The 25,894-nt window shown below is 45.0% G+C and overlaps 3 protein-coding genes across 6 annotated transcripts in view; 2 read left to right on the forward strand and 1 right to left on the reverse strand.

Annotated features, from left to right (window-relative positions):
* LOC144138280 (uncharacterized) overlaps nucleotides 1-8,818 on the forward strand; it is a 28,228-nt gene extending 19,410 nt beyond the window's left edge. Inside the window, exons 22-28 of the mRNA XM_077670471.1 lie at nucleotides 967-1,156; nucleotides 1,295-1,388; nucleotides 2,147-2,401; nucleotides 3,488-3,690; nucleotides 4,358-4,557; nucleotides 6,924-7,161; nucleotides 8,234-8,818. Coding sequence (XP_077526597.1) covers nucleotides 967-1,156; nucleotides 1,295-1,388; nucleotides 2,147-2,401; nucleotides 3,488-3,690; nucleotides 4,358-4,557; nucleotides 6,924-7,161; nucleotides 8,234-8,481 — 1,428 coding nt within the window. The 3' untranslated portion in view covers nucleotides 8,482-8,818. The remainder of the gene's footprint in view (nucleotides 1-966; nucleotides 1,157-1,294; nucleotides 1,389-2,146; nucleotides 2,402-3,487; nucleotides 3,691-4,357; nucleotides 4,558-6,923; nucleotides 7,162-8,233) is intronic.
* An 894-nt stretch (nucleotides 8,819-9,712) lies between these two features.
* Nucleotides 9,713-12,871, reverse strand: Atg12 (Autophagy-related 12). 2 transcript variants are annotated; one of them, XM_077670477.1, is made up of 4 exons: nucleotides 12,601-12,871; nucleotides 12,128-12,264; nucleotides 9,923-9,985; nucleotides 9,713-9,846 (listed from the first exon to the last, which is right to left on the reverse strand). In XM_077670477.1, the coding sequence occupies exons 1-4, from the start codon at nucleotides 12,749-12,751 to the stop codon at nucleotides 9,787-9,789; spliced, it is 411 nt and encodes a 136-aa protein (XP_077526603.1). In that variant the 5' UTR covers nucleotides 12,752-12,871; the 3' UTR covers nucleotides 9,713-9,786. The 2 variants fall into 2 exon arrangements, with proteins under 2 accessions (XP_077526603.1, XP_077526602.1); XM_077670476.1 differs by having other exon boundaries at nucleotides 12,597-12,871.
* Nucleotides 12,872-12,932: 61 nt separating this feature from the next.
* The window catches only part of Tsen54 (tRNA splicing endonuclease subunit 54), a 28,141-nt gene continuing 15,179 nt past the window's right edge, over nucleotides 12,933-25,894 (forward strand). For all 3 annotated transcript variants that reach the window (XR_013315863.1, XR_013315864.1, XM_077670472.1), the window contains exons 1-5: nucleotides 12,933-13,110; nucleotides 17,016-17,189; nucleotides 19,152-19,215; nucleotides 21,424-21,507; nucleotides 23,693-23,841. Coding sequence is in view for 1 of the 3 variants with exons in the window: in XM_077670472.1 (XP_077526598.1) it covers nucleotides 12,974-13,110; nucleotides 17,016-17,189; nucleotides 19,152-19,215; nucleotides 21,424-21,507; nucleotides 23,693-23,841 (608 nt within the window). In the remaining 2 variants the exon portion in view is untranslated. The remainder of the gene's footprint in view (nucleotides 13,111-17,015; nucleotides 17,190-19,151; nucleotides 19,216-21,423; nucleotides 21,508-23,692; nucleotides 23,842-25,894) is intronic.

Consider the following 25,894-nt stretch of genomic DNA (forward strand, 5'->3'; position numbering starts at 1 on the left):
CTTGGACTGCCCGCAGGCTTCCCAGAACTGGTAAATCAAGGAGGCCCATTGTTCTATTGCACATTTTAAATGTGCTTGCATGTCCTCCCTACATAAAACATTTTTTTTCCTGCGCTACAGAAAAACTAGCCTGTTCATCTGGGTCTGAGACCAAAAAATTGCCTAAAAAGATTTTTTTATGTATCACTTGCCTCTTGATTTGCACTTTTCCCTCCGAAAATTCCGTACGTGGAACAGTACCAGGTACTTGTGAAAAGCTAATAGAGGCATGATTTCAACAAAGAAATTATTTGCCCATAATTCCCCACTTTTTCGCCACGAGTGGTATGGCAGTGATACAAAATTCTCAAGAGGTACATCCCAGCATGTAGTGCAGCTAGCAAGATCATTTCTTTTGCACTGTGAAGCGGAATGTTTCAACCATGCGATGTGGGAAGCACATTTTGCATTTTGTTTCAGTAGTTGTGTAATTAGCATTATTTTTAATTGGTTAGCAGTAGTAGTTCAAACTTAGAAGTTAGAATTGATGTAAACGTGTATGTGATTACAAAACGAAAAATCTGCTTCCTTTATTTCCTTCTACACAACTTCTGGTATCTATTTGTCTTGCTGGTAATCTTTTGTTGAATAGTCTTTTTTTCCTATTCTCAAGAACAATCAATTTCTTAAATTAACTCTGACACTAGTTATCTCGCATCAAAACTAGATATTTGAAAACTGCTAAAAAAACTAAACAAGCCCATGAAGTTTCATCAAAATTGGTTGGAAAGCAAAAAGTTTCTAAGACCAGTGTGTACCTCCTTAAAGTAATCCACCGCACAAGCACTTTACAGAAAGTATTTCTTTGTGCGCCTCTGGTAAATTCCAAGCTATCACTGAAGGGTGCACTCGCATCTGGTGAATTCAAGTCGAGCACAATGTGCGTGCAATGCGGATCCTAATGACTCCATATGCGCCCCACTGCAGGTGTTCTCAGCGCCGATCGAAGTGGTTGGAGGCATGACTGTTGTGGGCACTGCAAACGGCCTCGATGTTCAGAATCTGAGGCAGAACTTCAACGCCGGCAGGGACGCCTGGAAGCGGGGAGTGAGTCGGTCGGCAGATGCCCTCAGGCAACACGAGCAAGCTCTGCTGAAGCAGCAGGCTGCCTACAAAGGTGGGCTCAGTTTTTCTACCGAAGCACCTAGCTGCCAGCCCTGACAAAAGTTTAGTTTGTAGGCAGTTCCACTACTAGTTGACCTACTGAATAGGCAGTTCCTTTCTCGGCTTAAAGGGGAAACTTTGGCAATTGCAGGACAAGCAGCAGGTTTCTCCTACTTCAAGGCTGTCCAGACGCTGGACATACCATCGCGAAGGATTCTGACGAGTCCAGTGGCTTCATCCATCAAGTACGTATCGTAAGCATTCTTTTGCAGGGTTTCTTGCTGTGTATGCTTAATCTATCAGCTGCATTTACCCATTTCATTGAACTGTTCACAGGCACTAACAATATAACATGCAAGCCATGTCACATGCTTAGGTAGCCTCTGGAGCAATTTTTAAACGCAGGACAGCTACAAGCAGAAAGATTTACGCATCTGAATTTGAACAAAACACTCTACAATTTTTATACATCATAATGAAACAGCGCCAACAGAAATGTAAATCGCTACTTTTTTTTAAAAAAAAACTGGCATTTCCATGTACTAAACAATTTCCAGACATTAGCTAGTTCGTCGTTGCCAATCATTACCAATTCTGAGTGCCAAATTTGCTCCATTTGACTGTTGCACTCATTGAGAATGTTTTCTGCTTTCCCTTTGCAATTAATGCCTAGCATTAGCATTTCAGAACTCGTGACATATCGTAGCACTGTCAAAACTTCAGATTCTCTACCTTCTCTGCTGCTGACAGCATCAGTTCACTTGGTTCTACAACAGCTTTCAACTACCACCATGCTATGAATGGGCAGCCGCAAATTTTATTGCAGCAGTAATAACAGCTCATTCGGACACGTTAGTTCAGAGACTAAGCGGTAATCTCCCAAAACAGCAGCTTCAAAACAGGACCAAGGAATCCTTGGTTATGCACTCCCAGGGCTCTACTCTGCCCTTACCGCTCTTCTGTTGTGTTCACACTAGCTTGGCTTGGCTTGCTGTGTCCACAGGTCCCCGTGGAGTGTTCCAGCATCTGACTCGATGGTCCTGTGGACTGGCTGGCCAACTGCATGCCCCCACGGTGCGGCGGAGGAGGGCTGCTGCGAGGAGTTCTCCTCGGAGGTGCTTACCGTCGAGCCCGACGGCACACTGTCCAAGGGTCGGCTAGTCTCGCGACGCCGGTATTTCCCCTTTGTGTCTCCACTCCGACAATCTGGCCATCCTGGATTCGTGGTCTGGACCAACAGCACCTCAAGCAGGCCGGGGTAAGCTATGAATTTTCAGCAGCCACAGTGCTGTCCTATGAAATACACTGCCTGCTATGAATTGCTTGTAGGTGAAAAACAAATGCCTGTCTACCGAGATTTCGGTGCGCGTTGTCAAAATGAAATTGTGGGGTTCAATGCACCGTAGTAAAGGGCTTCGGATTGATGTTCTTTGAAATAAATTGCTGATTCCACTCTGCTGCTCGGTGGCTAAGGTCCTGCTGAACCCAAGGAAACGGATTCGACCCCGGCTGCCACAAAGGCTGTTTTCTGGAGGCTAAAAATGAGGACGTCTGTGTGAAGACTTTGGGCACTTAAACACCCCAGGTGGTAAAAATTACTCCAGAGCACTCCACTACAGCATGCCTCGTAGTCCAGGTGTATCTTTGGCATGCAGGACCCCCCAAAATTTCATTTTCTGATACCTCTTTGCTCCCGATCATTAACCATCTACCTCATTTGCTCTAGCACTGCTTTAGTTTTTATTAGAGAACAATTTTAATCTACTGGAAAACCTTCAGCTGGAATGTATGGAAACGAAGGACTGTCGAGAGAAATTGACTGCAACACAGATTGTAGGCGGGCCAGTTGGTACATAACTGCACTGTTTGTGACTCGGACTCTGTCGAGAGAAACATGGACACAATGGTGTCTGGTCCATCCTTCATATCCGTACGTTCCAGCTGAAGGTTTTCCAGTGACCATGACCCACTCGCTCAATGCCAAGTAATACTAATGTCCTGTGTGAAAGATTCTGTACAATCTTTCACTTTCAAACATTAGCTGCTGCCTGGCTGAAGTGGCAATGTTCAGAAAAAACTAAAACTCATGCGCCAAGCAGCAGCTCTAGCAACTCTGTAAAAAATTTGCGAACTGTACAAAAAAAAATTGGGGTGTACAGCACTACTCGATGAGTACAAAGTGAAACGCAAAGCAGCAAATGTGGGTGCAGTGCGAGTCAATGCAAACACTGGCTTTTTAAAACTGCCCTCATCTCAATGCAAATTCCTTTGAAAGTGCGACACTCAGTGATCAATTCTTTAAGCTTTCATGCTGAACTGTGATGTGGTGGTACCCATCCTGCAGCTGTGAATTTCCTGGAGCCGAGGAGATGGCCTTGGGCGTCCTCGATCCACGCGGTCAGTTCACCAGCGACCAGCACGTGAAGGTGGACCTCAAGGTCACTGCTTCGGCGTTTGTCAGCGATGTCAAAATGCTTGAACATGGTGGAAGCCTGTACTTGGTCGTCGCGCATTCCTTCAACAAGTACCTGTTGCCTTCGAGCAGAGGTGAGCCCACCAACACGTAATCCCAGTTCGTTAAATTAACGTTCTAAATTGCTAATAGACCATTTTGTCCTCCTTTCAACCTGGTTGCAACAATAGGTGGTGATGAGAATGATTTTGTTAGGTTTTCAATATTCCAATAGGCAATTGTAGACTTACTTTTGGCACGCATTGTGCCAGCTTGTCACTCCAGTTTACTGCTTCAATACAACTTGTGCCAGAGGTCTCTTGACACGTTTTCAGTCTCCAAACTTATGCACGTACAACCTGGCATGCTCTTACACCGTGGACATCGTCCTGTATTGTGGCCCTCTCGTGTAAGCCCAGCAGCTTACCACTTCCATGTTTCTTCTATTAATAAACTGTGAAGCAGAATACCTTTTCTAAAATATATTCCAAACATTCTATGGTTACTATGAAAGGCTCTGCTCCAGTATACTACGCTTCAATTTACCAGTTCTAGACTGTCTGCAGGCTTCAAAAGTGCCTTCAGTCCCGATATACTGTGGGGACAAGTCATAGAATCGAGAACAGGATTGTCTTGTACATAGGATTGTGTCTTGTACATAGGGATAGTCTTCAACGACATGCAAAATTCCGCTCGTGCATGCGCTGCCTACAAATAAATCCAGAAGCTTGGAAGCAGCTTCGTCTTGTTTCGTCTTTGCAGGCGGCCACATTGACGTCTACAGGTTCACGAGGGAGCAGGGTCGTTGGCAGCTTCACCAGTCTCTCAACTCCACGGGCGTGGCTGCCATCGACCTGGTGGAATTTGAGGGCACTGTGCTTCTGTCCACGGCCAACAGCTGGAAGAGCGGCCTGACGTCGGCACAGTCCACTGTCTACGTACTGGCAAAGGATGTCAATATGGTGAGAACGTCTGCCTTTGTGGGTGCTTATACACTTGGGCATCGCAACTGGGCACCACAGGAGGCTGGTCTTAAAATAACTTTTTTTTTTTAATTTTTAACTAACCTCTGTGAAACTTGTCAGTCTTGCTGCTTTTTTTTTTTCCCACTGATTTCAAATATGCCATCATTTTTTCAGTTGGTCCATTAGTTTCCAATATAATTAGAGGTAATTAGCCATTTTCAATCGACTAATAGACAAAACAGTGTTGATCATAAAACTAATCTTTATATTTTCCAATACTACGCACCCTGGTCAATGCAATAAGAGAATCATTTTTTTTATGCATCGCTTGGAACTAATTTTACAGCTCGTTAAATGTTTGAAATGGGCACTCAAAATGGTTCCTTGCGACGGGTGCCACCAAAGTTTAACGAGCTGTAAAATTGGTTCCAAACAATGCACAAAAACCAGATTCCCTTATTGCATTCACCAGGGTTCATAGTATTCAAAAATATACACATTAGTTTTATGGCTAACACTGTTGTCTATAGCTCCTCCCAAAATGGCTAATTATCTAATTATCTTCAGGGCTTATTGACTGACTAAAATAATGGCGTATTTGAAATCAGTGGGAAGAAAAGCAGCAAGACTGACGAAGTTTTACAAAGGTTACTTGAAAATTAAGTTTGTTTTAAGACCAGTGTCCCCCCTTAAAGTCCTGCTGTGCTGTAATCAAGGGCTTCAGGGTGCAGTGGAGACTTCTTGCTGCATGGTCAGGACTTTTGACGAGTGGTGCGAATTGGACCAGCAATATAAAGACCACATCTGAGCAGCAGGGATGCAAGCAATTGCTTCATAAAAATAAACCACCACTACAATTTCGAAAGGATTATCATTCCTCAGTTAGCTAACCAAACATCTCACCACACCCTGCCTTACAAGACCCTCGCGCCTTGTGTCGAAGTCAGAATCTTTACTCCCTGTAGCCAGTATTTTGCACATGCCAAAAAACGTGAGGTAGTTCAAACTAATCTATGGCCCCTCCATAGAGTACTGCTTTTAAAGCATGTTGCATTCGCGTATTAAACTTCACACTTTATATCAGTCCTCTCATACTGAAATGCACAGGAAAAGACTGCAGCATTATTTACATGGTCTTATTCTGGTTTTCCGCTACAAGCAGCGACCTTCAAAAATCCCATAGTTCTTGTGTGTAGCAGTTGGAAATATGTTACCACAGTGAAAACAGTGCTTTGCAGCTTAAGTACCAAATGCCATGAATGTAGGGAGCTTCTCAATGCTAGGAGACTGGTGCTATGCTTTTACAGAAAAAAACGTACATTATTAAAGTCCCATGGAGAGCAAAAGCAAATTTGGTTCAGTCAAAGGATTGCATTGACCCAATAACCACGATTCCAAATTTAATGCTAGCTTTCAGGAAGTGGGCTGGAGATTAGTGGAAAAACGGATAAAGCAATGATAGCCCACAAGCCATTTTCTTACTGGGTCATTACCATGTTAGCCTGACTTGTTTGTGTGCCTGGTGGCCATCAGTCACCACCAAGAAACATGACTGCAATTTTAGCAGTACCACTTAAATGTTAATGAGTTACCACTGCTACCCGCTTTTAGGATTCCCCCTATTATGTTAATGGATTTGCATAGTGCAAAATTTCAGTCTCAGTATTTTGTAACTTCTCGTTAACGAATTGCTTCTGGGGCTGGAATAGCATTCAGCTAGTTACCAAAAACTAGTTTTTTCAAATCAAAGTTACAATTCGTTTTCACAATCCCTTTATAAGCTTCGAAAACCATAACATGAATTTCCAAAGGCGCTTGCTTTAGGGGGCACGCCTTGCCGTCGTAGCTCACTCGCTGGACCCAAGTAGAGCCCCGCAGCTTTGTGTTGTAGCGGCTGTAGTTGTAGTCTCGCCAAGGTTTCAAAAGCCAAGCGGTTTAGTCGCAAGCATTCGAAACTCGTGAACCGCTGCCACTTGTCATGCATATCTCCACGTTCAGCGCAAAGAAAACTGCAGGTACATTTGAGGCTAAATATACGTAATTAACCGGCAGCGCCCGCATTCCTTTAGTTAAGGAACGCTCATTGGCTTGCTTTTTACGATAGTAAGCGTAAAAAAAAGTGGCAGTTAAACGCCGGAGCGTGCAGGAGAAGCAAGCACAAAGAGAACAGAACTCCCGCTGGCGCAGTTTCAGGCAGGGGGCGCGCGAGCACTGCGGAGGCGGGAAATTTGAATTGCATTGGGTGGTAGTAGTAAGCAGATAACGCTGCCACAGCCCATTATGGCGAATTGCTGCACTGCACGTCAGACAGCTTTCACACTGAGTGGAAAGGCTTTAATTTTTTGTCCACTCGTTCCCCGCAGTTTGTCCCACTGGCCCACGTTCCCACCACGCTGGCGTCGTCCACCCAGTTCGTGACGGTGGACCGCACGCTGCTGTGCGTGTTCGCCAGCGAGAAGGCAGGCCTGCAGGACCAGCACAGCTGGCGGGATGCCTACACGGAACCAGTGAGCGTCTACAGGCACCTCGCAGGCAGACTCGAGCTGGTCCAGAACATCCCCTTGCACGGAGTCAACTGCATGGAGCGCTTCCGCTTTGCAGGCAAGTGCACTTCCAGGCTTGACCGCCGGTTTGAGTGTCCCTCCGAGGAACTCGTTGGCCAGTATAACGATGATGGCAAATGTGACATTTTAGGGGTGCTATTTGTAGTCAGTACCATTGCTGAGGTGTTCAGTTGGTCCTTCAATGCAGTACTTGTCTGCTTACCACAAAGGACACTTCCTTAGTGGTTTAAGGGTCTTAACACAGCTGGTTTTAATTTTTAAGTAAACTCTGTGAAACTTGTCAGTATTGCTGCTCTTCCCCACTCATTTCAAATATGCCATTATTTTTTCAGCTGGTCAATTAGTTCCCACGATAATTAGATAATTAGCCATTTTTGGTAACACAATAGACAGCAAAGTGCGTCATAAAAGAGTAATCTTTATATTTTCCAATACTGTGTACCCTGGTGAATGCAATAAGATAATCGGTTTTTTGATGAATCACTTGGAATTAATTTTACAGCTCATTAAACTTTGGTGGCACCAGTGGCAAGGAACCATTTTGAATGCCCATTTCAAACACCAGTGTCCCCCTTAACCGCCAGTTTGAATGTCCCTCCAGGGCCCTCATTGCCGGTGTAACGATGACAGCAAATGCGACATTTTGGAGGTGGTATTCGTAGTCAGTACAGTTGCTGAGGTGTTCAGTTGGTCCTACAATGCAGTACTTGTCTGTTTACCACAGAGGACATTTGCTCAGTGGTTTCAATCGGGTAGTTGTGATGTGAATGGGAACAGTGAACACCTTACCAAACTAAACCACTTATTCTTTCCATTTCGTGCATAGTACAACCTTAATCAATCGGACTTGTCGAAAATTTTTAAAGAGTGCCTACTGAAAAACTACACAAGTTGTTGCCGGGTGAAGTTTCTTGCCTTCCAAACCCCCTGGAAAATTCAGTAAACGAGAATGTGCCAAGTCTTCAGACCCCTCCGTCCGTTAAAGTTCGAACATGCACATTACATCCCACAAGCAGCCTACGAAACCAATAAACTTCACCGTTTTGAATGCTGCTTAATAATTGCGCGACTGTTTTCAGCCATTTCATCTCCTCTGTGCTTACTTCCAGGGGAGGTGTTCTTGGTTCTCGGCAGTCGCCACCTCAAGACCATCGCCATCTACCAGTGGCAGGGCTACAGCAAGTTTGAAAGAGTGCAGGCCATCTCTGCATCTCCAGTGTCTCTCAAGTCCTACTGGTCTCACACTGGCAACCTCTTCCTGGCGGTGGCCACACAGTGTGGCAAGACCCAAGTCCTTCAGGCTTCCCAGCATAGCCAGTGCCTTTCTCCAAGGGATGGCAGAATCTATGGGCATTAGAGAACGCTCTGTACGTGGTTCGGTTCAAAGCTGTACCACAGCCATGACACTGCTGCTCTAGTGACGGAGATGCTGAATAACTTCTAGTCATGCGTTTGAGGCTTTTGCCGCGGTTGTGTTAAAGCTGCTAGCATTCTTTTGAATGGGTTTTATATTGACATTAGTTTGTTACAGCTGCTTTAGCAACTTTTACGGAATCTACACTAAACTGTTGTGTTATATGCAGCTTTTGCTGCTAATGTAAGAGCAAGTCATACTTGCTGTACTGTTGTCTAATGTTACTGCCATGCTACTCATTTTTTGGCCCCTGTTGGCAATAAAACTGTTGGCAATTTTATATGCAGTTTGGTTTTTGTTCTTTGCATGTTTCCAGATTGGGCCATCCATGTCTTGCAGTTGTCTCACGGTGCCACTATGCTAATGTCACCCCTTGTGTAGTGGGAAAAGGAAGACTGACTCTAATTTAGGTTCTTATCGATTTGCCCCGGCCACAAAAAGTAGACTATTTTACTGGATGAAACATATCGTTAAAAGTTCCAATGCCTGCGAAAAGTTAGCCAGAAAACATTGCATTACTGGCAAGAGATCGGCCTACCTTTCGATGCCGCTGGGTTGCTAGTCTTAAAGCTTTAAGATTAAATGAAGTGGCCAACACTTGAGTCTTTATTTGTTGTAGTCTAAGTTGCACTGTTTCACCAAAAACTAAGTTGCCTGCATAGCAGGTGGCCTGTAGTGCACAATGAAGGCACAAATGCAGCTACTACTGCATTACAAGTTTCCCATAGTGTGTATTAAAAAGAAAATCCACTTGCACACTAGGCCTGTAACACTGGGGCTTTTTCTATTACCAGTCTGATTCAGTACGGACTCGGTTCAGCATTCACTCTTCAGACGTTGCTGTAAATAGAGGATTCTCCACGTCGTAGCAAGTCGGACTACATTGAAGAGACATTGCATGCAGGCAGTAATCAGAGGAGCTTTGAGTGTTAGTGTCAACATAAAAGTTCCACCATGAGGGTATCTTCCAACTGTTATGATATCAAAAGATTGCTGAAAAAACCCTACTGATCGTAATTTTAATCGGTTGTTTAATTATGTAGAACACTTGTTGCAGACCTCCGTGAAGGCAAACCAGAATCCCAAGATGAGCTGAGAAAAGTGTGCTTCAACTACTATTTACAAGGCAAAAAATGTGCCTATTTTATTACACAAGAGATAAAAAACAAGCCTCTTTAAAAATAAAACTGCGTAATACATTTATTTCACACCTATGTACAGACTGCCCTTAGACACCAGCCTCGGGCATTAGCCCCATGCGTGACTTTTTGCATAGTGCAGAGTCAATTTCCCATTGGAGCCAAAGCACTGCAAAAGAACAAGATGCAAAAAAAAATTGCAGTTACAGATCCACTGGGTGTGCAAGCACTGCAACAGCACCCACCTCGTAAAGATTGCTGATCTCTTGGTCCAAGGATGGTGCAAACACTTGGTTTATATACAGGAACTGCAAAAAATATAAACACGTTTAAAAGGACATCAAAGCTGATGGCAGTGTCCTGCCAAGTTTAGTTAACAACCCTGAACACTTCATAATGGAATAAAAATGACTATTGGAGCCGTTGGCACCAACTAAATGCAGATTTTTAACTAGACAAGGCCGAGAGCTTTTGCGCAGGTTCCCACCATAAGAGGCATTCATCCTGGGAGTAAGTTCAAACCATTTACTACGATTCTAGTCAAGCACGCCCATTCAGTTACTTTGTTGCTCAGCTGCCAGCCAGCAGCGACAAGGTGGAATATTAACAGCCAGGTCGACAGAGGGCGAATGTGCAGCCACAATGCATTAAGTGGGCATTAAACCATCCCCGTACAAAATATTGCTTCCACCTGGGGGGCTTTAAATGTTCAACTCACACAAATATTGGGCTTATACAAACATGCAAGGCACCCAAGGCTTGACTTGAACACTATTACTTTTGATGGCATGGAAATGAATACGCTATGATAAAAACTTTACTTTTTTTTTTTTAAGTAATCTCAACAGAAGCATAGGATGTGGTATGTGCCAGCACACCCAGTGCCCCGCATGCCACTACCCTTCACCTTCCTACCGTTGTTCATGGCCACTCATCAGAGATGCAACACAGTGTCAACAGCACACCTAAGCTGTTTGATGCAATCTAAGACTACCTTCAGTGATTTCTTGACTGGTGAGGAGCACTGTCGTGATCCGATTGCTCAACGACCTCATCGGAGGAAGAGTTGATGAGGTCCCATGCATGATAATGTTGCTAGGTGCATAATTGTCTTGGATACAACAGATCGAAGGAGTGATTCCAGCTTGCACTTTTCCAGTCATCATTTCAGTTAATCTGTGCATTAAATCTCTTCCATTTAGGGAAGCAATTTAATGACAAACAATAAACTATATGCTTTTTTTTTTCAATCCCAAAATAAAGCACTTATTTCAGTTTACTTGAAAGTACATGCTTCCAGCTGCTCATGTCTCTCGTGAAGTAGAAAACAGCGCTAGATAAGTGACTTCTTTTGTGTTTTGGTGCATCATCTGTGGAAGTTGACATACGGTTTCAGACCAATTTTACAATTCTATCCTCAATGGGCAGCGAGGTGAAAAATCCTGGGCCGATATTCACAAAGCTGTTTGCACGTAATGACACAGCAAAAACAATTCGTGATTATCTGCACCCGTGCGGTGTTTATTCCCTTCAGAAAGAGCGATATAATAGAAGAGGCGCCAGCTAAGCAAGGCTGCTTTTAGATATCGTACGAGCAAGTAGCTTTGTAAATCTGGACCCACTTTTTTTTACTTCGCAATGCCAAGGACTGTTACTCGGGCAGTTATTCTGATGCAAAAACAACTGTAGGATGGTCTACTTCATCTCGATTGTTAGCAATGAAATGTCAGAATTGCACTTGACTCCATTAGCATGGGCAGATGTTAGTGGAAGTTATTCTGTGTAAATAACAATTTAAAACGTGACGCTACCACATGCATTTGGAGGCTGCTGTGAGCGGCCACCGGTACTGGTACACCCGCTTTGTTCCATCACTTATGTCATGTCCAGCCGCTGGCAATGGCAGCCTTTTTTTTTCTTTCTTTCTTTTTTTTTCCCCCCAGATCCGCAAACACCAATCTTCACGAGTTGTTTGCGTTGCGCGCATTCGTGTTTGAAACGCAGTACTTTGCATTTCGCACTTTTTTTATGTGCACTATTGGATAACATTATTTTTACGTGGTTGAAAATTTGAGCGAGTTGGCCTTTAAGCTCTTTGCCATCCCCCTTCTTCTGAATCAGGATTACATTCCAGAGGCATTTTGAAAGTAATTTTGCAAGCTTTTGAACACTGTCTCCTCCCCCCCTTTGGTGTTCCACGGTTATTACGTTGTCTTTAGGAAGTTTCCCTCTTTCCATCCTCTAAGCACATTTTTCATTTACTCTTTAGCTACTATGATGGGGATTAGCGAACAAAGTTGGTAATTTCAGTACTACCTCCAGGCATAACATTGCTCTCTCCCCCTACTATGGTATCTCATAGTAAAGCTGCTATCTCGTCATCACACGGTTATCTCGTCGTCACAAGAGGCGTGAATTGTTCCGATTGGAATCATTAACGAAATACGCACCAACGACTCGGATTGGCCGAGTTTGAGGTACTTCCGGATGAAGTCGGCGATTTCCATGATCTTCATTTGTGGAGAAACGGACCACTTTCTTTTCATCATGATCGGCGCGTCGCCGGTTGCCTTCAGCAGGACATCGACTGTAAAGACAGAACACAGTACAGCTCGTACGCAATACGTTGTTACCAAGGATGAGCACGGAAATGCAGATGATCAGAAATCTCCACGCAAGCGAACAGCACATGTGGCTATTCAGCAAAAGGAGAATGGTGAGTGAGAAGACACAGCCGCATTACTAGTAGCGTAGTTCATCCGAAAAGAGACGAGGTACATCCAAACGATCGCTCGGTTTACGATGTAACCCGAACCCACCCCTTCAATACTCGAGTAAGCGACTCGTCAGCCGTTGTCATCAGACAGCATCGATTGCGCGTACAAACAGCAACAGGTCGTATAAAATAAACACACGTACGCACTTTTTCTCTTTTCACCGCTGTTAGTTTCGAAGGGATCAACACGATCGGTGCGCGCTTCGTGTTTTTCAGCAGTGGCCTCCGAGGACTCTTCCACACCATTCTCATTATTTCCGGCCTCCGCAGTCGCACAGCCTTCAGTTTCATCGGACATGGTAATGCCACTAAAAACTGCGACGACTTCAACTGACGCTCTAATCACAAACCGTTTATTTAGCGGTGATCCCAACCCGCGATATGCGATCACGGCTGTTGCGTGCTGGATCGTGTTGACTTTTTCTGACTTCTAACTTTGGCTGAACCTACGGCTAAGTTTGTGGCTAAGCCGATGTGTTGCGATTGATCTGTAGCCAACACAAATCGGCTGGCGGCAAGCATGGCTACCGATGCTTGTGTAGAAGTCGAAAATCGCGACAAAGACACCGAGAAGAGCTCAGAGACGGTTGATCTTTCCAGAGAAGAGGCTCCATCGACAAGCTCAACTGACGATGTTTACGTCTATCAGCTTCCGAGGTTAGAACCGCTACCTTTAAGCCCACATTTGTCAACTGGGGTTGTCGTCAGTCGCGGTTTGGTGTTATCTCGGCAGGCTCGTCCTGATTTAACCCGAGTTAATGACTTGCAGAGAGCTAATTAAGCCAGCAAGGCACTAGCGTGAATGCTGGTATTGTCAACGTTCATCAACCAGGTGTTTTCTCAAAAGCATGAACGCGCTGTTGTGAATTTGAAAGTGTTTGCAGGTGCCACTGTTTCGACGCACTGCTGCTAACAGGTTGAATGCGAACTCGCCGACCTGCGGTTACCCGATGTAGCTATAAAATGTTCGTTGCTTAGCATCCCAGGAACACATCACGGGGAAAATGAATCTGTAAAGCCGCTGTTAAGGCGCATCTTCTGACACTTTTCTGGGGTTTTGCCGCACTCTTGTGTGATAGAGTAGTATTGAGACACTCGTATTATCAAGGTCTTCCCCATTTAACTAGTAATAACTAAGAAATCGATGTTCGTGAAAGTTCATACTTGAGCTTTAAGCACGACTGCTGTAAAATCGCGATTGCAGCTACCCTTTCCTTATTGGCTGGTGTGCGCCTTTACAGCCGGCGACTTTTTAATGATAAGGCGCTGACCGGCTGGTGGGTCAGCGCCTTATCACCGTGGAAAACGGTGAAATAAGAGCGTAGTCGCCTGTTGTGCAGTTCCTGCAATCAGGGCACGTTCCCTTCTGCTATCAATCAGCCAGCTCCTGCCATTCGGGCACGTCCAATTTGCTGCCACGAGTAACATGACAAGTAACACGGGAGCTTGTGAAATCATGGACGACATAGCCTCGTTGGAATGGCTTCAAGGTATAAGCAGATCTTACCACACACTTTAAGCTGAAGATTGATGTGAAGATGTCAACAACTAGCTCCACCTTACCTTCACTTGCATTTGGCAGGTGTACCATTATACTTAAGGTCGCACTAAAATCTCTCCTAGTTTACAGAAACAATAGGCCGCACCCAGACCCAAGCCAGCCAAACAGATAAACCTTTCCACTGGCAGCATGCTGTCGCAATGGTGATCCACCTGAGAGGGCCGTGGCATTGCACTCGGATGAGTGCGGAGCACAAACTAGATTAAAGAGGCCAAGAAGACAAAATATACGTTTTCTTTATTAGGGCCATGTCCTCGTACAGTAAAAGCTCGCTAATTTGAACTTGAAGGGGACCATAAAATTGTTCTAATTAGTGAATGGACACTAGAACGAATTGACATCGTGCCACACTGCACGGGCAGAACACAAAGGAGCCACCTATGGACTTGTTATCGCGAATTAGACACTGTTGTTTGTTTGTGGCAAGCAATTTCATAAATAATGTTTATGGATCTCAAACAGCGAACAAAATTAATTGATCTAATGTCGAAATATTGACGTTGTTTATGCTTGAACACACGTTTATTTACATGACAGGGTCGAGGCAATCAAAAATACTCAGTCGATTACTTCTTTTTTAAGCCGACTCCAGGGCCGACATCTTCTGCGGAGAGCGATGGAAATCAGAGGATCCGAGTTCGAATTAACCGTTCTGGATACCGATGTGTTCGAATTATCGGGAGTTTTCTCCCATTAAAATATACAGCGCTGTGCCGGGACCAGGGCGTCAGTTCGAATTAATGAGCTTTTACTGTATCAACTATACCCATGTGATCGCAAACTTCGAACAAATAATGGAAGTATTAAGGAAAACAGATGAAGCGGTGGCGACTCCCCGGCGAAGTCTCTATGATGTCCCAGAATCTTGTTGGAGCGATTGGTGGCCAGCGGCCTAAGCCACCACCAAGCAACATGTACAGGCAGTTGTAGCAGGGCCTCTAGTTCCGTTTGGCCGTACCATTTGAATGCTAACGAGCAGTTTATGGACTGGCAACTATGTTCTTAGTGCTGGCGCCGAATCCGGTCGGCACTGCGAAGCGTCGACTGGAGGAATGGCGAAGACGCGCCCGTTAGTGTGAGGAAAGGAGACGACGTACAAAATTCTTGAGGCTATAACGCCGGGGTGATGATTTGCCCTCTGGAATGTCCCCCCGCTACAAAGGGGCAGCCACCAAGCCATCATCATCAGCTGGCCTATATTATGTCACTCTTGCCCGTATTACATCACTGCAGCGTAAAATTTGATAATTTAAATTCCTTTTTTTTTCTTTTTGTTGTTGTTGTTTAAAGAGACCTTACAAGGCTTGAATAAAGCTGAGTGAGTTCCTGAAGGCTAGTTCTTTCCAATCGAGCAGCATTGTAATTTGGCTTCATGGTCCTGTTAAGAAGAATATCACCTGACCTGCTACAGGGGGGGCTCAGCCTCCTAATAGCTGCACACTGCACTTCACCAGTGAGTCTGCTGTGCTATTTGTACCGCTCCCATTGCTTGAGTCCCTGGTAAAGTCGGCATGGCATTTTTGCGAATGAAAATTTGGCCACCTGCTCGGTTGGGCATAGCTCGGGGGGCAAGCAGCACGGGCAAAAGAGCAGCCTTGGTTCTCCCATCTCTGCAGGCCACTGTCCCAGGTCCCACTACTAATGATAATACCTTGTAGCAGTTTCAAGGCATGCGTCCAAGCTTCATTTATACACAAGTTTAACATGTTTTCTATGCCTTTGTTCGTTGAAAGAAGCCTCGTAAGGTCGCAAGAAGCAGAACGAGTCGTGGCAGTTCATTTTCAAAAGGTCATTTAAAGATTGGGAAGTAGCCTGTTGTCCTAGTGAACACTTTCGTGGCCGCGGAAAGATTGGTTGTTTTTGGGTGGTCCAGGAAGTATTTTTTCCTGCCACAGAAAATGATTGATGCTAAGTGTAAGGTATGATGAAATGATAGAGGAAGGATAAGGGTTTCCAACAGCACTAATTTCAAAGAACAGATTTATTACAAATATTATCCAAAAATTATCAAAACAAAAAATAAGTAACAAAAAGAAAAAAAATGATGAAAACATCAATGCTACTATGCACGGGGTGAACAAAAAAAATTGAAATATACACTTTGTGTACAAAGCCCTTATAGAACAATACTGCAAATATGAGCTCTGTAAGTACAAAAAGTTATTTACATACGTACACAAATATAAGAACTAGTGCCTATCATGCCACCACACGAAGCAGTTTCTTGACGCGGTGAAACAAAGGTTGGCTCCACTGTGCAGCTGGCACCAAGTGGTCCCGCCCAAACGAAGTCGACTGCAGATAAGAGCTGTGACCCTTAGAACAGGCCGTATATGTTTACATGCCCGGCAGCGATTGGACGGCCCGAGCAGAAAGCGAAACTTACCGGCGGATACCTGCTGATGTTTTGGGGCGGTTTGACGCACTATTGCACATCCTTACTAAAGCCTGACGAATCGAAATCATCTTGTGTGTCTGTGTTGCCACCATCATCCAGAGATTACAGCTCAGATTCACAGGAATCTGTCAAATTTCGCCGATCTCATGGAGCATCGGCAAGTGGCATCTACACCATAGCTGAAACCATGAAGGAGCTTTAAAAATCCCCCCTCCCCTGGAGAAAAGTAACTCAAAAGCGAAAGATAGGAAATACTTCCTCTTTTACCATTTGGAGGGTGTTAGCTGTCCAGAAGTGCCCATGGAGTGATGGAGTGCCAAAATTTGAAATTGTGTTCATCGATGGGAATAGGCACGGTCACGAAAGTGTTGTGTTAAAAATGCAAAGGCAAATTCTTGCCTTGGCAGTATGTAATTTTAGTGACCAAAGAAAACGGCCCGCTGCATGCGTATCTTCCAGGGTTCTTTTTTTTTTTTTTCCGGCATGCTGATCAATACAAGCCTTCTAGATTAATTAAATGCTACTCTCTTATGTGGGCTGTGACCTCCTCTCTTTAGTCCCGTTTAAAAGAACTGTCCCGATGCTGGCTTTTTGTGTGCGCAGTGGAGAAGACATATCCCGAGCAGGCCAGAAGCTTCGCTCCCAGGAGGGCCCTCCGAAGGGTCGCATTGGCCACAAGCGGCTGGTCCCCACTTGCTCAGCGGAGGAGGCCCAGCTTGTCGACAGCCTGCAGAGGGACAGGTCACAGCTGCTCAGTCGCATCGGATCGTACAAACCGTGAGTCCAAGGCTCAAGTCGGGACGTGGGTCTTATCTGCAATTGGGCTTGTCTTGGGCAATCTCACTCAGTAACTGCGCTTTCTTATGTTCTAAAAAGACCTGTGAAAAAAAAAATATTTCCAAGCAGAGATGCGTACCATTCACTGCAGATGACAGAACCAGCTTGTAACTTCTGGAGAATATGCAGAGGCGTGACACGCTTAAAGTGCCCTCTCTGTTTCGACGTGGCTTTTATATTACCTGGCTGGTTGTACCAGCACAGCCCTTAGCAGTATCTTCTGTTGAACACCAGCATTAAGTATCTTCTGTATCCAGGAGATATCCAAGCAGTATCTTCTGTTGAACACCAGCATTAAGTTACAGGGGCTAGTCTAGAAATATAGCTGTGTAAATGGTGCTTTTGACTTCCACCATCTGGTGGGGAGGCTATTTGTGTTTTATTATTGCTTATTATTACAGGGGCTAGTCTAGAAATATAGCTGTGTAAATGGTGCTTTTGACTTCCACCATCTGGTGGGGAGGCTATTTGTGTTTTATTATTGCTTATTATTACAGGGGCTAGTCTAGAAATATAGCTGTGTAAATGGTGCTTTTGACTTCCACCATCTGGTGGGGAGGCTATTTGTGTTTTATTATTGCTTATTTCTTGATCAAAATGCTAGACACAAAGCAATGTGTGATAGAGTCTCCCCCCCCACCCCCCAAGACAAAGATTCCACAGCTGCTAGCACCCCTCCCAGGGATTTATACACCCCCCACTCCCCCCACTGCCTGCCCCAACATCACCCCTACACCTTCCCCAGGAGGATTTCGCCACCTGCCCCCCCCCCCCCCCCCCAAAAAAAAAAAATCAAAATCCTGGATAAACCCCTGCCCAGCATAATATAGTAGTGCTGCACTATCAGTTTCATTTATTTCTATTTTAAAGGCCATGGGGGAGGAGGAGGGTAGAGACATGTTTTGCATATCTTCAAGAAAACAAAGTTTAAAAAGAAAGAAAGAAATTACAAAGGTGCAACAAGCATAAGTGGCATAACGGCAAAACTAAATTGCAGTACAAAGAGTGTGCAATCAAAAACGAAAAGTACAAATGAAACGAAAGCATCAGAATGCAGTAACACATTAACAAGCTACGTACTATGGAATATGAGGGGTTAATTTGTTGCAGAAAAGTTTGAGGTCGCAGCACGAGGCTATGGTTTCCGGTAGATTGTTCCAGAGGGTTATTGCTTCAAGAAAAAATTAGTTCAGGATTGATGAAGTGCAGCTGTTAGGTCATGCTGTGGCATTGCTGTGACTGATAGAAAACGAGGTACGGTGTGGAGGTTTTAAGAGAGAGTGTTGGGGCACTGGGTGATAATAAAATGCATGAAGGAGTCAGAGGCTTGCTATGATCCAGTGCGACTCAGCTGAATGTAGGTTTGAAGATTGCTTCGGTGCAGTGGCGCTGATGTTGGGGTAGTACTGTGAGCAGGTGAAGCAGAAGGCACGATTCTCTATGGCTTCTAATTTTTGAGTGAGATATCCGTGCGAGGGATGCCAAGTTGATGACGTGTGCTGGAGCTTGGGTCGCACAGATGTTATGTAGGCTAATTTCTTGATGTCCGGAGAAGCACGAGGTCGCGGGGTTCGATTCCCGGCCGTGGTGGCCGCTTTTCTGATGGAGGCGAAAAGCAAAAACGCCCGTGTGCCTGAGATTTCGGCGCACGTCAAAGATCCCCAGGTGGTCAAAATTAATTCGAAGCCCTCCACTACGGCGCGCCTCATCACCTGCGTTGCATCAGCGCGTTAAACCCCACAATCAATCAGTCAAATCGATTAATGCCCGGAGATGCAAGTTTCTGGCTCCAGTGCAGATAGCCGAGTGTGGTCGCTGCAACTAAGCAGACGGTTTGTGTGTGTAATGCTTTTTCTTTTGTTTTATTTTTGAAGACTTTTGTTTCGTTTTTGTTTTTTACAGCCTCGACGTTTTGCACGCCCTGTGGGATGATCAACAGCAGAGAGTGGTCGTCACCAAGCACAAGGTGTGGGCGTCCTTTTCTATTGCACTCCTGGTTATCTTTAGCCTGTTGCAGTTTGTTTGGCCAGCTGCCGGGCAAAGCTTGAAGAGTTTTTTTTGTTTCCCACCTGCAGAAATTTTGCTGTGAACCGGAGCGCTACGAACTTTTCGTGCGACATGTGACTACTGTTCAAACCTTGACATGGTCAAACCTTGGTGCCCTAATCTCTCAGGTTTATGTATTTGTAATCGTGATCTTACAAGCACATTGCCTACGTAGCCCGGTTTTGCGGAACTTCTCTGAAGACGGTAGGCTCAAAAAGGAGCTGACCAGCTGCCACAATTTTCTGTCGGCAGGCATGATTCGGCTATTCGGGGATAGCAGTATACAACATCGCTGCAAAGCTGTGTCACCTTAGTTCTTTGAAATGTGTCCACTTAAAGGCCAACTGCACTCAAATTTTCGACAACGTAAAAATAATGTCACCTAACAGTTCATATAAAAAGGGTGCGAAACGCAAAACACTGCGCTTCAAACATCAACGCGCGCGACGCAAACGGCTCGCGACATTCGCGTTTTCGGAACCGAAACTGAATAAAAAAGGCGGCCATAGCGGCGGCCGGACGTGACGTAGGTGAGGGAACGGAAGCGACCGTGCCAGAGCCGCCTTCAAATGCGCGTGGTAGCGCCGCGTTTCGCTTTTGTTATTTCCACAGAAGAACTTCCACTAACGTTTGCCCATGATAATTGAGTTGGGCGCAATTCCGGCATCCCGTTGCTATCAATCGAGATGAAGTAGACCGCCCGACAGTAATTTCTTCCATCATAATAACTGCCGGAATAGCAGTTTTTGGCATTGCAAGTAAAAAACGGACCCTGATTTACAAAGCTATCGAAAAGCAGCTTTTATTATAGCCGACCCCTCGGCTATCACGTCGCCCTCTCTGAAGGGAATAAATCGCACGCGGGCGGAGATAAATCACTATTTCTACTATACATTACATGCAAACAGCTTCGTGAATATCGGCCCAGTATTTTTTCCTCTGTGTGCACATTGAGAATCGAATTATAAAAGGGATCTAAAACTATAAGCCCGCCTCCAGAGCTAAATGACGCACTAAAACACGAAAACACTTCCTATCTACCGCTGTTTTCTACTTTAACCAGAGACAAGTACTGTTGAAAACATTTTACTTCCAAATAAACTAAATCTAACGCTCAAAGTAAATACTTCACTTGTGAATCGAACAAAAATATAATCTATTGTTTATGAGAGGAGCAGTTTAGTTTTCGCACTTCCCAATACGACGGCCAATATTTGTGCGCGTGTATTTGTTACTACGAGAAAGGCTGATTTTGGTTCACTTAGCTAGGGAGACAAAAGTCGCACAAATGTTTATAGCCGCGTGTACAAGAACTCTATTTGGGTCGTAAAACTTTTGGAAATGTCTAAAGGATAGAGGTGGCGTTGGGCCAGCCCAAATGAGGCCAATATTGGACGCGGAAGTGCAAGTGGTCAATAATTTATAATATATCTTTTTTTTTCTGTGGTAAATGCCATAGGAATGACAAATGTCAGGCAAGTGCTCCTTTCACGCTATTTTTTTCTTTGAGTAAAAATATTATTTTCAAGTAAAAGGAGTTTTGCTAACTCCAACACATTCGCAAGCGCCTGAATAGGTTTAGGCTTCTAATCATTTTTTTTTTTTTTGCATTGAGAAAAATGGGGGATATTACTGCCTATGCGGTTAGTTTAAACATTTGATGGCGACGCCGGTACAGCGCGCTGGTGTAGCAGAGAAACCCCGGGCGAACGTATCCCTGCGCCCGGAGAAGCGCGAGCTTCACGGGACAGGTTCCCCAACCTCCGTCACAGGCCGCTCGGAACTTGTTACGGCGACTCTCCGCCAGGTGCAAACGTCGTCTGCTCGGAGGTACTTTGAACGGCGGTACCTAGCGCTCTGTGTGATTACGAAGCCAAGGATTTCGCCATGGTGATTTTAAGAGCATAGACTACTTATTTGGACAAAAAAAATGTTTGAGTGCAGTTGGCCTTTAAGCCACAGTTGTTCAGAGACCCCGTTTTCTGGCGAATCCATGTTACGGATTTTGGCTGTATTTCTCCCTTATCTCTTTGCCTGGCTTTCACTGACATCGCTGCACGTATTAGAGGTTGCCAATAACTTCGCAGCCTTCCTCTGGCTCAAAGTTTGCCCTGCGCGCCTCCTGCAGGGTGCGTACCTCCAGTTCATGGGGCAGAAGGTCGGAGACCGGACGGTGCTACATCCCCTGGAGACCCTGTTTCTCCTCGAAGCGGTGGGTCGCCTCTGTCGAGTTCTACCAGTCCACCGTGAAAGCCACAAATCCATGTCACAAGGCTAAGGAACGGCCATGGAGCTGCTGCCGGAGATTTTAAAAGGAATACACTAGTCAGTGAAATGTGTCACGATGACATGCAATTTTAGGCTAGCTGGTTCATTGTTGACGAGTGTGGAACATTACACTGCTCCTGTTAGTCTCTCTCGCTCTCTCCCTCTGTTAATTTCTTTTTCTTCCTGATAAGCTGTCATGGGAGTGTACGGAATCACCACTCTTTGAGTATCTGCAGAGGCGAGCTGAAACACTCTGCCCACTTTGTGTGCCTACGCCCTTTCAGTGCAGTAAACTTTGATTTTGGTTTGATACAGTTAGCTACACTTTGCAGCTGCTCTTTTATTGTATAGGTGGTATTCACTTAACAACATCTTCGCTTGGCCACACTGCAAACTGCAACGTCTGTGCCACTGTGCCTGCTCATTGTGCCCGCACCTCGCAGAAGAAAAAAAAAACACTGGTGTGCGTCATCTGCCCCCTTTCAACCCGATTCTCGGCCGTAGTGTTAACAGATTTATAAGTAATCGCACTCACACTGTGTGGTGACAATCTCCTTGCCGTCAAAAACTTCGCATTGCCAGAGAATGAAACCACGGCCGCGAACGAAAGCGGCACAGCACGCAGCGGGCTGGCGCCGCAGCAGCCTGCGACCACGGATGTTGACACAAGTGTTCTGTAATGCATGGTTGAGTACAAAAATTAAATGACACTTTTGAAGAAATGCTTTACGCGTAGGCCCATTTAGATACGTTGGTAGCATAGCAGGTAGTGTATATGGGGCCATCTCCCAAGCCATGCTGTGGTCACACCACTTGCACTCCCTAGTTGGCACAAATACTGGTGAATCGCAAGTTGCCTTCGAACAAATCACGTGAGTTTGGCTTCTGCGTGACAAAATTGTCAGCAACAATATTTCTGTTGTTGTCCTTGAACAAGGGACATAACCTAAAGGAGCGATGGGCTTTCAGTAGCTCACATGCGCGACTTGGTCCATCACAACGCAGTTGCGAGGCTCCGAAGTTCTTACCACTCTGCCTAGTCGTGCGATGATTTCATTCATGTCTGGTGATCGGTAGATCGTAGGGTGCTGCACAAAAGAGTATTCAGTGTCGAGATATTTATTTGTGTTCAGTGGGGTGCAGTTTGGAACATCAAGCAGCTCTTGCAGTTGTTATGTACTGTGCTTCGACGGGGGCCAGCGCAGCAGCGGAGCCCAATGTAACACAGACGATGCAGCTCGCAGGGTTGCCTGCATGCGTGCCACGCCAGTGAATACAACCTATTCCCAGACGGTGTATGGTTGTGTGGGCTCTTTCGCGCACTGCATGTGTGAAGATGAGGGCGAATGAAGTGAGGGCAAGGCCAGGTGAATGAACACCTACTGAGATAAGGCTACTCGCGCACTGTGTTTTTTTTTTTTTTTAAAGCTCTCAAGTTGCGAACTAGATCTCAAGTGCAGGCACTGAAAATTCCAGAAGGGGCCACAAAGACAACCATGTGTGTCTTTGCTTCATCTGAAGCAACCAGCCTTTGCTAAGTTGCTCGAGTCCGTTCTGTCCTTGAAAGACGTTTTCACGAACAAGGAATCGCTAATAACAAACTAAAATTTTCTGCCACGCAACAGTAAGTCTGCTGTCATTATTGAATGACATACTAGCATTCAAGTGGCGGTATCAAATTAAACCTGAAGCACCAGTACAAATGCACAATCGTATTTATTGCTGTAGTTTTTTTCGGCAGCTGTTCAGTGCACAAACTGGTCCCTGTGACATCTCAAGGGCATGCGAGTAAGGGGCTTTAGTGAACTGCTCCTCTGTCATCTGTTTTCTTCTTCACCGGTGAACTCAATTGTTTGGAGGTTTTAGTTAGAGTCGGGCGTGATTATTGTTTTGATGTTGAAGTCTTTCGAATGAACCAAACGCGTATTTCATCTCCGCAATCTTTTTAGCATGTTGCTCAGTATAGTTGCTTCTGGCGCAAGGATGTGAAACATACTCCTGTGACAAATTACTTTGACTTCAGCCTCTGGTGGCTTTCGACTTCTCAAATGCTAGTATAGTGCTGCACGTCATGAGGCACCTCACCAATTGCTGCACTGTCCGTTCTCTCCCCTTTCTTGCTGTCACAGAACCAGCTCTCGCTGATGTGGCACGGTGTACCGGTGAGCATCTCCGAAGGCTACGAGCTGCTCCTGGATGACCGCGATGACTTTGACCGGTACCTCGTCTACTCGTACCTGATGAGAGCCGGGTACATCGTCATCCCATACAGGAAGACGTGAGAGCGCTTCGTACCTCTTCCCCTCCACACCACTGCCACGTGTTAGTTATAACAGGGATCTTGGTACGCGTGTGTTTGCCGTCAACGGCCAAATTACAGTGCTAGAGGGTACTAACGACTTGCTATGCTTTGTAAAAAAGGTTCTCTTAACAGGGACAAAGTTTCGTGCGGTGGCAACTGCATTTGTTGAAATACAGGTGTCCAACGCGGTTTTCTTATTTTCGAATTTCTGGTAACTCGCGTTTTGTGAAAAGTCCTTCGGAAACTTCAAGTTGGCCTACGAAAACGAAATTTGGCACACATATACTTGAAGATATGTAGAGTGCAGTAATCTATTTGAAATTAAGACATTTCACGAAAGAAAATACGAAAGTGCCAGGGTATTGTTTCAGGGTTTTGCAAAAAAAATTTGCTAGATTTTCGTAATTTTTTTTGCGTATTTCCAGTTCTTGCACAGAGCTTTTATTTAGATAACTTAGATAACTGCACTCTGTGATATCCAAAGGATTAAAAGAGCTACAGCAAGATGCCTTTCGGGAACATTTTCTATATGTAAAAGTTTCCACAAAAATTTGTGCAATTTCCTTTGTGTCTGATATAACTCAAAAACTATTATAGCCACACAGAAACTAATAGCATATTTGAAATCTGCACGAAAAAATCTATTCATGTCTAAATTTTCAAACCTGTAGTGCAAATTATTAAAAAAAATTGTTTCGAGGTGCATCTTCCCTTAACATGCATGCTTACCAAGCTTTTACTGCAATGATGACATGACTGGAACTAAGGTTTGTTTGTGGTGCATAACTGACTCTATCCATCTATGTTGGCTATGTTTACTTTGCTACTACTGTTCTCTTAATAGTCTCTTATCTTCTGTGCATGTCTTTTTGTACTAAAGTCTGTGCCAGCTTACTCAGCAAGAAATTGTTGCTGTAATAGAGACACAACTAAGGTTAGTTGGCCCTCCGCTGTTTTCTGGCTGCATTTTTCTAATACAGTTAAACCTCGTTATAATGAAATTGAAGGGGCGCCCCGATTTGCTTGTTATAACCAATATTTCGTAATTGCCGTAGTGAGCATTTATGCAAATATGGGGCACTGTACTTGCCCCAAACAAATACCGGGCGCAATTGCATCGTGCTGCATGGCAGTACACTACAATTAAAGTAACCGCATTTTGGAGATAGAAAGGAACATCCATGCACCTACTTTGTTGCAGTTCAAAATACACAGCTCGTATGTCAAACAGGCTTAGCTGCAAAGGAGTTCGTAATTGTACGTTGATGCATCTTTCTGGTACGAACGATGGCTCGCTCAGCTTTGTGCCCGATGTGGCGTCTTTTATCATAGCCGCCTTCGCGTCCAGCATCTTTCACTTTTGCTTCCCGTCTGGCGTAGTCATGCTGCTCGAATCACGCGCACAAAACGATAAAAGCTAAGGCTGAAGCAGTAAAAAGAAAAAAAAGGAAAGAAACAAGCACACGCACAACTTCATCAAGCGGTTCCCGCGGTGCACGTCGGCGAGTGACAACAGTTGCAGGCGAGCACGCTGCGGTCGTGTGTGCCGTGTGCATTGGCTGCGTGCCGTGTGCACCGAGAGGAAGGTGGCTTCACGGGCGCAGCGGATGCATGGCATGCCATCCGGCTTTGCACGCATTGCAGGAGGATGCATGGCGGGAGTTTCAAACTGCGAAAAATTCAGTTGTTGCCTTGCGCATTGTCTCATATCCGCGTTGCGCACTGCCGTGAAATTGTCTCAAAATTTTATTTCCAAATTTCGAAATTTGCTCATTATATCCCGGAATGGGCAAATTTAGTCGTTAAAATGAGGGGTTTTAAATACATTGGTTTCTATGCGGACTTTCAAGGGGAATTATGATTTGCTCGTTATACCCATTATTTTGTTACAGCCCGTCTCGTTATAATGAGGTTTATAACTGTACTCTGGTGTCATCGAACCATATCATTGTCAACCTGGCTGTGCCAGATTCCAGAAGGCTGGATTCCAGAAAACTTGAGGGGCAAGGATCACATTACATTGGGGTCA

This window comes from Haemaphysalis longicornis, unplaced genomic scaffold (assembly GCF_048455015.1).
Source record: "Haemaphysalis longicornis isolate Haplotype H1 unplaced genomic scaffold, Haemaphysalis longicornis Haplotype H1 scaffold_5, whole genome shotgun sequence".
Classification (NCBI taxonomy): domain Eukaryota; kingdom Metazoa; phylum Arthropoda; class Arachnida; order Ixodida; family Ixodidae; genus Haemaphysalis; species Haemaphysalis longicornis.